This window comes from Brachyistius frenatus, unplaced genomic scaffold (genome assembly GCF_029030835.1).
Source record: "Brachyistius frenatus isolate BFR_SWC_R1_liver_20210118 unplaced genomic scaffold, ASM2903083v1 Contig_102, whole genome shotgun sequence".
Classification (NCBI taxonomy): domain Eukaryota; kingdom Metazoa; phylum Chordata; class Actinopteri; family Embiotocidae; genus Brachyistius; species Brachyistius frenatus.
Genome location: NW_027210701.1, coordinates 1,274,498 through 1,286,768, shown reverse-complemented (window position 1 = coordinate 1,286,768; position 12,271 = coordinate 1,274,498). Strand labels below are relative to the sequence as shown.

Sequence of the window (12,271 nt, the reverse complement as noted above, 5' to 3'; positions counted from 1 at the left end):
CCGCTGCTGCGCTTCTCCGGGGTTTCTGGGAGCGAATGCATCACGTCTGCCGACAACAACGGGCCATCGGGGCACGTTAAATATTCTCCCAATGCGACGCAACACTGTGGAGGAATTTCAGTAGATACAAAGCTGGAGATAAAATCAGCGGGATTCCGCGCAATAGTGTCAGATGACTTGTTATGTTAAATTTATAAAGGAGGAGGGCCTGAGCTGCTCTGGGGGAGGGAGGGGAGAGGATCAGAAGGTGCAGCAGTCTGAGCTCCGCCGGGAGTGTGACCCCTGCCTCGCGACACCCGGAGCCCGCCGGAAAGGTCAGATGTGCTCTCTGGATGAGAGGCTGTGATCACAATGATACCACATAGCTGGAGGACTGACGGAGGCAGCGGTCGGTCCGAGAGCCGGCTCTGCTCGACAGACGAAGACGCTCCGCTGCAGCTCAGTTTCCTTCTTTTAAAAAGAGAATTTACACAAACAGATGCGACACTTTAAAAAGAGACAAAGTCTGCTGTGAGAGTCCGAATAATCTGACCGAGTCTCGCTGAGCTCTCCAGAACACGCAGATATACGACACCCGTCGTTTTCCTTCCTGATAACGCTCTTGATTTCGACACGGTCTCGGTTTTTATTTGATTTATTTATGGCTGGAAAACTATCTAACACTGAGACACCAAGAAAAAGATCAACCCTGGCTGTGATGGATAAATGTCGTGTCACAGCACCGGCTGGAACAGTGCTGTTAGTCTAATCCTTTGCCCCCCCGAGGCCATGGCACTAATGGGCAAAACCATCAAACAGATGGAGGCCAGAGATTTACTGCCAGCTTCAAACACCCGCAGAACATATTGACCATGTCAGGAAGAGCTGCGGGACACGAGCATCAAGAAAATCACTACTACACACTCGCAGTCTGCCTCCAGATTCAGTCTGAGTTCCAGCGGGTTTCAAACAGGAAGCTCCAAGTCAAAGATGAGTTTCACCCACGCGGACTCGCTGCCTCTCACTTCTCTGCCTGCTCTTACAAGAATCAGGTAGTCTGACGACGTCCGGGGGTCCAACATGACTCAGAGGGCAAACACTTCCTGTTTGACTCATAAACGCCCCGCAGGGATGCTGCACAGAGTTCAACATTAGAACGAGATCTGTGAGGAGGCGCCGAGTTCTTGGTTCTGTTGGGAAAGCTGATCCGCGCGGCGGTTCTGGATGGAAGAGAACACACGAGCAGAGCAGAGAGACCTGGCAGACACCGTTGGTAGTTTTCCAGTTCAAATGTGCTTTCTGACAGGAGGCGGGAACACCTGAGCGATGAAGGGGGCTCACAGCTGCCTGACAGGCACGATTCAGGGTGAAAAATCCTGGTGTTACAGGATGTGACCTGCAGAAGAACTTTAAGAGCCGCAGGGAGGCGACGTGTGCATAACTGTGGACATTTTGAATGAGCTGCAGGCAAACAGGATCCATTAGTGACACTGGTTTGTGAACGTTACAAAGCCTCCGGTTCAGATTCTATCCGTCACCATCTCGCTAGTTCGGAGCGGTTTGGAGCAGTAAGTGACCATATTTGGACGAGCTGGAGGAGGAGCCAACGGTGGATCTGACTGATCTGATTGGAAACCTGACGATACTACGCCCCGCCCATCGATAGCTGTAACCTGACTGCACCGCAGGCCTGTCAATCAAACAGACACGCCCCCCCAAAAACACATCTTTTTTAAGCTTATTTTCTAATTAATGACAGATTATTTTCAGATGGACCGCCAGAAAACTAATAAGAAGGAGCAACTTTAGCTAACAACACCGAGATAACTGGTGGAGACATTTTATTCACTTTGTATTTGATGAGAGAAGTTGAATGGGAGTCTATGGAGCTGGAGGCTTTTTGGAGCCGACTTCTAGTGGTACTCGGTGGTATTGCAGCTTAAGGCACTTCTGCATCAGCCTCATTTTCCAGATCACTTTTATATATAGACTGTGGCTGCAGGCTACTTTTACATGAGGGGAAATGGAAAAGGACTAAATTACAATAATGGAAGTGTATTGATTACTTCCCTCTTGGGGATTTGTTCGTCCTTACATCATGAAACAGTTCAGACCGGTTTAAATGTGTCTCAAAGCTGAGCTCAGACTTTAGATCAAATTTTAACACAACGTGGGGACAACAGTGGACAGCTTCTTTTTCTATTTGCTGGACAAATTCAACCCTCCAACCTGCTAAAGTGGGCCAGAGCAGAGCGATGCGGGGGGAGATAAGTCCTCATCCAGCAGCTGGACCGTGTATTAAAAGGCAGCACTGCACCGAGGATGAACATAATTAATGTAAACAGCAGCACCAGTAATCCTGCCTCTCATTCTTCCTCTTCTTAATGCACCGACTCGCAGCCGGGCGCATTATTAAAATGGATCGCGTGGAATCGCCACTAACGTCCCGAGAGGGGACGAGCACGTAAACAAACGATAAGCTGTGACCCACTTTTCTCGAGAAACGCACGGTAATATCGCTAATGATTAATGAAAAGAGTCTCTGTTACTGGCACGATGCTACAGACGCGCGGCAGAGGTCAGAGGTCACGATGGATGGCTGTCGTTAGCCTGAGGCTGGCGTCGGTGTTTCCTGATCAAACGTTTAGAAACGGATGTAAACTGAGTCCCATCTATTAAACTCGAACACTAAATATGATGTCGGACGTCTCGTTTACATTTACCGACATGATATCCTGAAAAGGCAATTGAACATCCTTTTTAATTGATTTTTTTTTTTTTTAAATGAAAAATATGAACAATGCAGACGAACTGTTTAACCAAATTAAAAACCTTTTCAAAATTACTCAAATTGTTTGCACCTAGATTTATTAGTTACTCTCAAATTTCATTTATGATTTGGTAAAACTTAATATTTGAATTTACTATTGATCAAAAACATTTATTTTACCCAGGATAAAAATCTAATTTCATACAAAGTAAAAAGAATATTAGGATAAAGACCACACATCATTTTTTCTATTTTGGAAAAAAATAATACCGAGTAATGTTTTTACTTTAGAATAAACTAATTAGAACACTAAATTCTAAACTTTTCTCAAGCTAAATTTCTAATTTAGTACAAACTATAATTTATAGTTATACCTTAATCAATACATTTTCTTTAATTACAATAAAATGTTTTTACTGAATGTAGGTCAATACAATTATATTTTCAGTTTTTTTACAACTTTAATTTGACCATGAACACAAATAATATTTTCTGTAATATAAAAGTACAATTTTCACTTTGGATAGACATGAAATTTTGATGTCTAACGTAAAGCATACTACATAAATAAATGATGTGAGAAACTTTTAACCACGTTAGCATGTTGGTGCCTTTTCCACAGCAGCTTGCTCTGAAAATACCTACTGACTCAGCTGAAACGGTCCCGGCAGTAAAAAAAAAAAAAATAATAGACCAGCAGAGAAACCAACAAACAAACCTGGACCAGAACCAGGCAAGACAACACGAGGGGAATTATAACTTCCTATTCGAGTTCTTCCAAAGCAGATGCACTGAGCTCACCGGCAGAAACGTCCTGAAACGTCACCGAGCTGAATCAGACCTGATCAAACTTCCTCCAACGTGTCTGACACGAAGAAAAAGAGGATTTCTTTACTGGCTGGTCATTTAAATTCAGAGAGCGCGACACGGCTTCAGAGATCCGTTTAGAAATCTAACACAATAGCCGAAGCAGCAGAGGAATAGAGGACTGCAGGAGGAGGAATAGAGGACTGCAGGAGGAGGAATAAAGGCGGCAGGAGGAGGAATAAAGGCGGCAAGAGGAGGAATAAAGGCTGCAGGAGGAGGAATAAAGGCTGCAAGAGGAGGAATAAAGGCGGCAGGAAGAGGAATAAAAGCTGCAGGAGGAGGGAAAATGTCGACACACTAACAGTTTCCACTCCTCTGTGACGACTCTAAAACGATCACGTGTGTAGCTGGACACGTACGCTGATGACCTCTGACCTGTAGCGAATCCCCTCCAGACACTTGTCACTCAAATCAACTGGATAGGAAGAACAATTCTCATCTCCAGCTCACAGATGTAGGTCAGTGATTACACCCCTCTTTACACAGCGGTTATACATATGTATAATGTAACACACACCCCCCCCCCTCCTCCTCGTCAGAGCACTAAACTGCCTGCTGGTTTGACAGAACATGAAGTCAGAGGATCCCATTGCAACATGGTAACAGATGTTTACAGCACAGCGGCAACTAAATTCTTTATTGATTAGAGCCAAAACGTGATTGATAAAAAAATTAAAGAATAAAAATTGTCAGACTTAATGACCCCCCAGCTGGAAAACTTTCGTTGTTTTCGTCTGCGACTGTAATATAGAACACGAAGGCTTCACCTGCTGTCAAAATAAGAGCTTTACATGCTTTTTTTAAATCACATCCATTTAACGCTAAAACAAAGTTCAGTCTCTTACAGCTGGAAGTGTGGAGAAAACTCATTGAACATATTCCTCACTCCCATCATAAGACCACATTTCCCACGAACCCCGTCACTTCCTGTCGTCGCGGTCAGCTAGCAGCAGTTTGTTTTGATGGTGAGAGGAGAGGGGGCGGAGCCTCAGCGGTTGGAAATAAACACTTCGTTTTGGTAATAAAGTCAGTTTCATTTTGAAAGTAGACTTTAAAAGTATTACGATGCTGCAAATAATGCAGCGATTGCTTGAGTTTGCGTTTTCCTGGAGGAACTGACAGAAACTGCAGACAAAATCTCGGCCACGTTTGAAATTAGCATAAAGGCAGCCGTGTGTTATGCGGAGCTCCATTCAGACGCCTGAACGGCTCCGATATGTTCTCCATTCAGAGACCCGTTCTCAGGCGAGGCCCCGCGTTCGGGCTCATTGTTGGGACCGCCGCAGAGGGGGTCCTTCCAGACGGAGCCGGGCCACGACGGACAATGTGAACCTGTGGTTCACTGACGAATCACAAAGCTGCTCAGCCGACACAGAGACAGAGAGCTCGTTAACTGTCCCGCTGGGTTCCTGTTGTAAAGTTCAGAACCAGAGATTATTTTTAATGAAGCTAAAACTGCAGCAGAGAATCTAATTCCCTCCAACAGAAACTTGTTGTCACATGTTGTCAGTGATGAGCTTCTCAAACTCCACGTTTTGCTGTTTGATGAGCCGGATCGACGTTTGTGAAACTCCCGATCACTTCCTGTGACCGACTCCTGTTGCCAGCGTTTGGGTCATTTACAGCTCAGCCTGATTTAATTGCATTACTTTTGTTTTGTCCCCCTCCCCCCCTCTGTCATTAATTGGTCCTATGGGCCTGTGGGAACCAGTCAGGCGTGCAGGACACTCACAGGAGGCACGCTAGGAATTGATCGCGCCACCAAACCCAGACTGAGGCATTGTGGGACGGCAGATCCAAACCAGAAAACACTCGGGCGTAACGTGCTGCTCTGATCTGAACTAAACATGATGGAGGACAATCAGAGACACGCGTATGGAAAAACTAGCGATGAAGATGAAGTCCTCGTGTGTAATTTATTAAAAGGAACAACAGGAAATATAAAATAAAACAATGAGTTACTGTTTTGGGTGTGAAGTTCCTCAGTGTGAAGTTTAACTTCATGAAATTTAACAGGCCTTTAGGACAATTATTTGTAGACAAGATAAAACTATAAACAAAAACCCAGACAATATCAACATCTAAATACTGACATCATTTTAATATCATCCTCATCCTCTGCACAGATTTTTATACTCAGCGGTGCCGCTGGAGGAGTCAGACTTCCTAGTTAGAAACTGGGCTGACACCTGCAACTGTTTAATGGACTGAAGACGATGATGATGATGATGATGATGAAGTCCAAGCTGCTCTGAACGCTGCTCGCGTTTAAATCGGACACCTGATTGTTTTCAACCAAGCTGAGACGATCAGGTTGTGGAGGCCCGTCTCCAACCGAGCTGCAGCGCGACGACGTAACCCTCCACAACATCGCCCGCACAGAAGGACGGAGATTCAAACGCGACTCGCTGCGTTGGCGACGGCCGTCCGGCACTCTCGCTCGGCCGCATCAGTGAAGTGCGCAGTTATGACTCCGTTCGTTCTCTTTTAGAATACTCCGAGGATGAACTCGCACCGTAGCGGAGATTGGCCGACTCCAGATGTTGTTCTGCTTTTAAGAATAAGAGAAACTCCGACTCGATCAGCTGTAACCTACAAAGGCGGCTGGACATGAATCACAAAGTGCCTCTGCACTTAGTAGTTGAATGTTCCTCTGAATGTTTCATGAACAGCAGGGCCGCTGGCTGTGAACCAGTCAGGAAATATGTAAAGCTCAAGGAACCACCGATGGATGGAAGTTGCTCCTCCACCAAACACCAGGCAGTCGTCTCTATACATCTACAGAAGGCTGGCTAACAGGAAGGACGGTAAAGACAATTTAAACACTGTGGATGATGCTCTGTGACACAAAGACTGTCCAACAATCACTACCACTCTGCTCACTGTACCAGAAACAGATTCCCTGTGTCCTAGTACACAGTGTGAGAAAGGAAGTCATGCAAAAATACAAAGATGACCGACACGCTTCTCTGGATGTTCCGACCTACAATCCTCTGCAGCAGGAGATAGGACACATCAGCTGAGCTGCCGAGAGAGCTGGTGGAAGAAGAAGACGGTGGAGGGGAAGGAGAAGAAGAAGAAGAAGAAGAAGAAGAAGAAGAAGAAGAAGAAGAAGAAGAAGAAGAAGAAGGAGGAGAAGAAGAAAAAGAAGAAGAAGAAGAAGAAGAAGAAGGAGGAGGAGGAGAAGAAGATGGAGAAGGAGAAGAAGAAGGAGAAGAAGGAGGAGGAGGAGAAGAAGAAGAAGGAGAAGATGGAGGAGGAGAAGGAGAAGAAGAAGGAGAAGAAGAACAAGAAGGAGGAGGAGAAGAAGAAGGAGAAGATGGAGGAGAAGAAGAAGAAGAAGGAGAAGATGGAGGAGGAGAAGGAGAAGAAGAAGAAGAAGAAGAAGAAGAAGAAGAAGAAGAAGAAGGAGGAGGAGGAGAAGAAGGAGAAGAAGAACCAGAAGAAGAAGAAGGAGAAGATGGAGGAGGAGAAGGAGAAGAAGAAGAAGAAGAAGAAGAAGAAGAAGAAGAAGAAGAAGGAGGAGGAGAAGAAGAAGGAGAAGAAGAAGATGGAGGAGAAGGAGAAGAAGAAGAAGAAGAAGAAGAAGAAGAAGAAGGAGCAGGAGAAGAAGAAGGAGAAGAAGGAGGAGGAGAAGATGGAGGAGGAGAAGGAGAAGAAAAAGATGGAGGAGAAGAAGAAGAAAAAGATGGAGGAGAAGAAGAAGAAAAAGATGGAGGAGAAGAAGAAGAAAAAGATGGAGGAGAAGAAGAAGAAAAAGAAGGAGGAGGAGAAGAAGGAGGAGGAGAAGGAGAAGAAGGAGAAGAAGAAGGAGGAGAAGAAGGAGAAGAAGGAGAAGAAGAAGAAGAAGAAGGAGAAGAAGAAGAAGATGTAGGAGAAGAAGATGTAGGAGAAGAAGAAGAAGAAGAAGAAGTAGGAGAAGAAGAAGAAGAAGTAGGAGAAGAAGAAGAAGATGTAGGAGAAAAAGAAGAAAAAGATGGAGGAGAAGAAGAAAAAGATGGAGGAGGAGAAGAAGAATACTACATGCAACAGTATAGAGTTTGTAAGGGCAGCTGCAGATGAGAAGTTTTCAAAAGTTAACACCTAAAATCTTTAAATGCAACGAAGATGTTACCACGTCATCTCAAAAACTCAAACATCGTCCCATACAGACGTACTCTATGACTCCTATTTTGTTTGTTGGGATGTGGTCGTCCTGGTGTGCTAACATGTAGGAGTACTACATGCAGGAGTACTACATGTAGGAGTACTTCATGTACTCCATTGTTGATGAGCAGCGTTTTAAACTTGGATCAGCTGAGAAAAAAAAAAAAAAGTAACTACATTAAAATGTCTCCCGGCGACGGACGGCTGCTGCCACCAACACAAACCGTGTTACGGACATTCTGGTTCACTGGTACTGCAGACGGATGGTAAACACGGGTTTACTGTGATAAGCTAGAATCCAGCAGTCACACCTCCACAGAGACGAGCATGTGTCCGCCTGCTCTGCGTCTGGACGCCTCGGACCTCCCGCTGAGCGCGTAATGGGATGAAGGGATTTGGTTGACAGCAGAGTGGAATAACTCTCCTCTGCAATTGCATTATCTGCCAGGAGCCGCGGCGGACCCGGACGAGCAGAGATGACGAGCTGTCAATCATCCGGACGGACCGGCCCAATGAGCCACTGACGCCCGTCTGCACGGGTCACCGGAGGATTATGTAATATTTCACCTTCCACAGAGGGATTTACAACTATGGCAACGACAGCAATGTGAGAACATCACAGAGAAGTGTGGTGGAACTCACATTTCTTTAAACACACAGATTTTGGTTTTCTTCCTCGTTACTGCTCAAGCAGCCAAACACCGACTTCACATTAGCACCCTCTACCCGTTCATAGTGTTGTCCCCTCTGAACTCTGAGCTGCTCCCAGCTTTAAACAACCACACAGTACCAGCAGAGATCCATAACGCAGGGAGGGCTGCCGGAAAAAACCCATTGCGATCTTGATTCATACCTGGATGACATATCAAATTAAAACTAAACCAAATTATGTTTCAAAGGCTCAATAAGAGACTGAAGCCGATTGTTTTTATGTTCCGAGTTCTGCCAGCCCGTTGAGAATAACATGTTATGGCAAAACCATAAACAATTTTCACTCACTAGAACACATTTTTTCACTGTGATGCTCGTGCGATGCATAATGGCGACCGCAGGCAGCAAAAGCGGAGCACAATTGAAGCACAGGCGTCATAGCTCAAACACAACAACTCAACATTGATGACACTTGTTGCAAATGATGTAATAAAATCTGAGCTGCTGTAACGAACCGCGTTCTTGTTTATGGAAAGACGATGAGTGAATCAGGACGAGTAAAACCCAACATCAGCAGATTCTGTGTCCACCATCATCCAGAGAAGAGAACACGTGAACAAAAAAAATACATATCCGCTGAGTTGTGAAATGTTTTCTTTTTTTTTCTAATTCAAAACGCATTTACTGTGTTGTAAACAAACGTTTTTGCTGGAGCTACATGCCATGAACATTGTTTAAAATTTTTGGATGCAGTGTGTTTTAATTGTATTTGAGTTTTGAGCGCAGATTAAACTGTTTTGAGGCGAAAGTTTGGTTTTCCAAGAAGAGTCAGAGGTTTTGTGAATGTAGTCTGAAAATTGGGTTTTGTGCTTACAGTTTTGAGAAAAGGATGGAAGGTTACAAGAAATGCGTCCAAGCGATTTACAAAGTTTTCATTGATTTATCTGCTGTTTAAATATGGTATATGGTAACTAGTCTGCATTCGTGTCTTTTCACCTTCGCAGTCTCTAAGCGCGTTTGCACTGGTTTCCATTCATTGACCCGTTCATACAGTCATCGACACATTCATGAGGCTGAGCTGCTGTGTATGGTTGATTGGCAGCAGCTTGGGGTTAAGGGTTGAGAGCAGTGAGCCATGTGGACCAGAGGAGCCTGCGATCAAACCTCTGACCTGCTGATTAGTGGGCAACCTAATTGATAAGATTGATCTTAAATTTACAAGGTTTCAATTGATTTATCTCAATGTTTATATTGTTATTTTTCCAAGAATTTTACTCCAGTTCTTTACGAGAACTTTTATCCTATTTTTTAGCTTGCTTCATGTTTTAATCATTGTCTTTAATGTTTTAATCAGCGTTCTTAATTGTATTTAAATGTCCTTTTTTTGCCTTATGTTTTGATGCTTTTAATGGTTTTATGTGAAGCATTTTGAATTGTTTTGTTGAAACGTGTTACGCAAATAAACGTGCCTTGCCTGGAATATCTTGTATCTCATATTGAACACAATTGTTTTAGCCATTTCCTGTATCAGGTAAATGAAAGCTTATATTGAAAAAAAGTATTGAGAAAATCATGATTTTCATTTTGTCCAGTTCTAGAAGCAGAGCCCTAGTAGGGTCTCCTGAAGCAGCATCAAGCAGGCGAGCTATGAGTGATGCTACACTAACACACAATCCTGGGACTGTTCCAACAGGCAGCCGCTCACCCAGTTTAATTAGGAGTAATTAAATTAACTGGATGGTATGAAAATAAACTGCTGTCGGGCAGCCGCTCATCTCTGGAGTGGTGACTAAGAAATCACTGGATGCCAGCTCCTTCATCACACTTCATCGCAGCACAGCGAGCGTGTTAGATGGCGTCGGACAGCTGTGAGGAGGACGCGTCTTACCTGGTGGGTGTACGGAGCTCGGCCCAGGTTGATCCCGTCTTTGGCCAGCTTGTCCCGGATCAGCACCTTCAGCTTAAGCTTGGGGTAGGTCACAAAGTCGTTGCACTCGGTGAATCTCAAGTCGTGGTTGCCAGGACACGAGGCCAGGTGGGTCCCCGCCAGGTGCGCGTGCGGGTGGGAGGCGTGGCGGCGGCCAGGTGAAGCATCCACAGGCTCCAGGGTGAAGTAATAGCCAGCCGCCTTCCTCTTGTCCTCCTCTCTGAGCGCCCGCACGGCCGTGAGCAGCCGGTGCCGGTGGTACTGGATCCGGACTCCTATGGCGTCCAGGTCCGGCTCCCCGATCTGCTTACACACCTCCAGGTCGTCGTAGCCGTTGTCAATGAAGGACTCCACGTACTGGCCCAGGTGGAGCCGGGACAGCCACTGCAGCACCAGGTTCGGACCGTGGCTCATCTTCAGACTGGATATCAGGAGGCTCATCTTAAATGCGCATCCTCTTCATCATCATCATCATCAGTGCTGCTGTGCTGAGGCAGTCCAGCTCTGTGGTCCGCGCACCACCTGCCCTCCCCGCAGCTCCAGCTCCAGGTCTCCGGTTCAGACACATCTGTTGGTAAAGAGAAAGAGACAGCAGGAGGGACCAGATCAATGCGGGACAATGAGGACTCAAAAAGCTGCTGAGGGTCTGAGGCAGGTCCAACCTGTGGCACCTCCTGCATCCGCTCTGTGAGGACAAAACGAGTCCAACAGATGTCTTTAATTAGAGTTAACCTGTTAGTTTTAGTTCGGCTAAATTCGACTTTTTAACATAAAGCTCGTTAGCTACTTCGCGCCTCCGACGGAACCTAAAGTTAAAATGAAGATTTTTTTCTGGTGAAACACTCTGTAACCGAGATAAGCAGGTTAAAAAACAAAGGACAAACCCACCGTCCGGTCAACGGTCCGTGTCTCGTCCGGCTGCCTCCGTCCTCTTTTGCCTCAGTCATCGCGGCGGTTACGGAGCCAAACGCTGCGGTCCATCAAACATTCAGCCGTAGCAGAAATTTAACGGCAGCTGTCGGAGCCGCGGCGCGAGATAACCTCTAAAATACCGCCGGTAGAAAAGTAAAAACGTAAAAATAACCAGTAACCGGTCAGAGTTCACTTTTTAAACCTCACTTTCTGACCCGCTTTCACCGCCTCCAAGTTTTCCCGTCGCTCTCCGTTCGCCGGCTCAACCACACTGAGGACGGTGCTCCTGCTCCGGGCACCGCTGGGCTCTCTGCACCGCTGGACGACGGGAGTTCTGGAGCACTGGCGCAACCTGCAGGGGATTCTGGGAAATGTAGAACCAGTGAACGCGTTGAAGTTCAACTCAATTCAATTCAATTCAATAAAGTTGTGTTTTATGGGGCTTTTTTATTTTTTGTGTTTGTACAATTTTATTTTTAGTTTGTTATTTTTATTGCTTTTTGATTTCTTGCTGGCTTTTAGTGTGTGTGTGTGTGTGCAAGTTCTATTTTTAGCTTAATTTCTAATATCCTAAATGTTGTGCACAATGCATTTGACATAAAAGTCATAAAAAGACAAATTCCATTCACTGACACTGATACTGATTTTTACAAGGTTAGGTACAACAGGATGCAGGTAATGAAGTATTTAAAACACAATATTATAGAGGACTTAGAGAAGATATGTCTTCAACATTTGACATGTATTTGCTAAATAATGTGAAAAGTGATGGCAAAAAATATGTGGTCAGATACAGTCCATTTCCTCTGTAAATGAAATACATAATTAGAATTTGACATATTTCTGATGCTGTTTATTACAGTTTAAAACAGTCGGTTTTGGAAGTAGCTGATTGGAAGATCAAACATTTATCTACTGTTTAAATATGGTAAATGGTCTGCACTCTTTACCTTTTCACCTTAGCAAGGCTCAAAGTGCTTTTACACTGTTCTCCATCCATTCACACACTAATGAGGCCA

General features: G+C 45.0%; 2 protein-coding genes across 3 annotated transcripts in view; one reads left to right on the top strand and one right to left on the bottom strand.

The window, feature by feature from the left end:
* Positions 1-11,520, bottom strand: part of sash1b (SAM and SH3 domain containing 1b) — a 33,624-nt gene extending 22,104 nt beyond the window's left edge. For both annotated transcript variants that reach the window (XM_069711684.1, XM_069711685.1), the window contains exons 1-2: positions 11,229-11,520; positions 10,302-10,908 (exon numbers count right to left, since the gene is read on the bottom strand). In XM_069711684.1, the coding sequence (XP_069567785.1) occupies positions 10,302-10,781 (480 nt within the window). In that variant the 5' untranslated portion in view covers positions 10,782-10,908; positions 11,229-11,520. The remainder of the gene's footprint in view (positions 1-10,301; positions 10,909-11,228) is intronic.
* LOC138628588 (putative uncharacterized protein C6orf183) overlaps positions 1-12,271 on the top strand; it is a 70,519-nt gene that overhangs the window by 43,618 nt on the left and 14,630 nt on the right. The window lies entirely within an intron of this gene.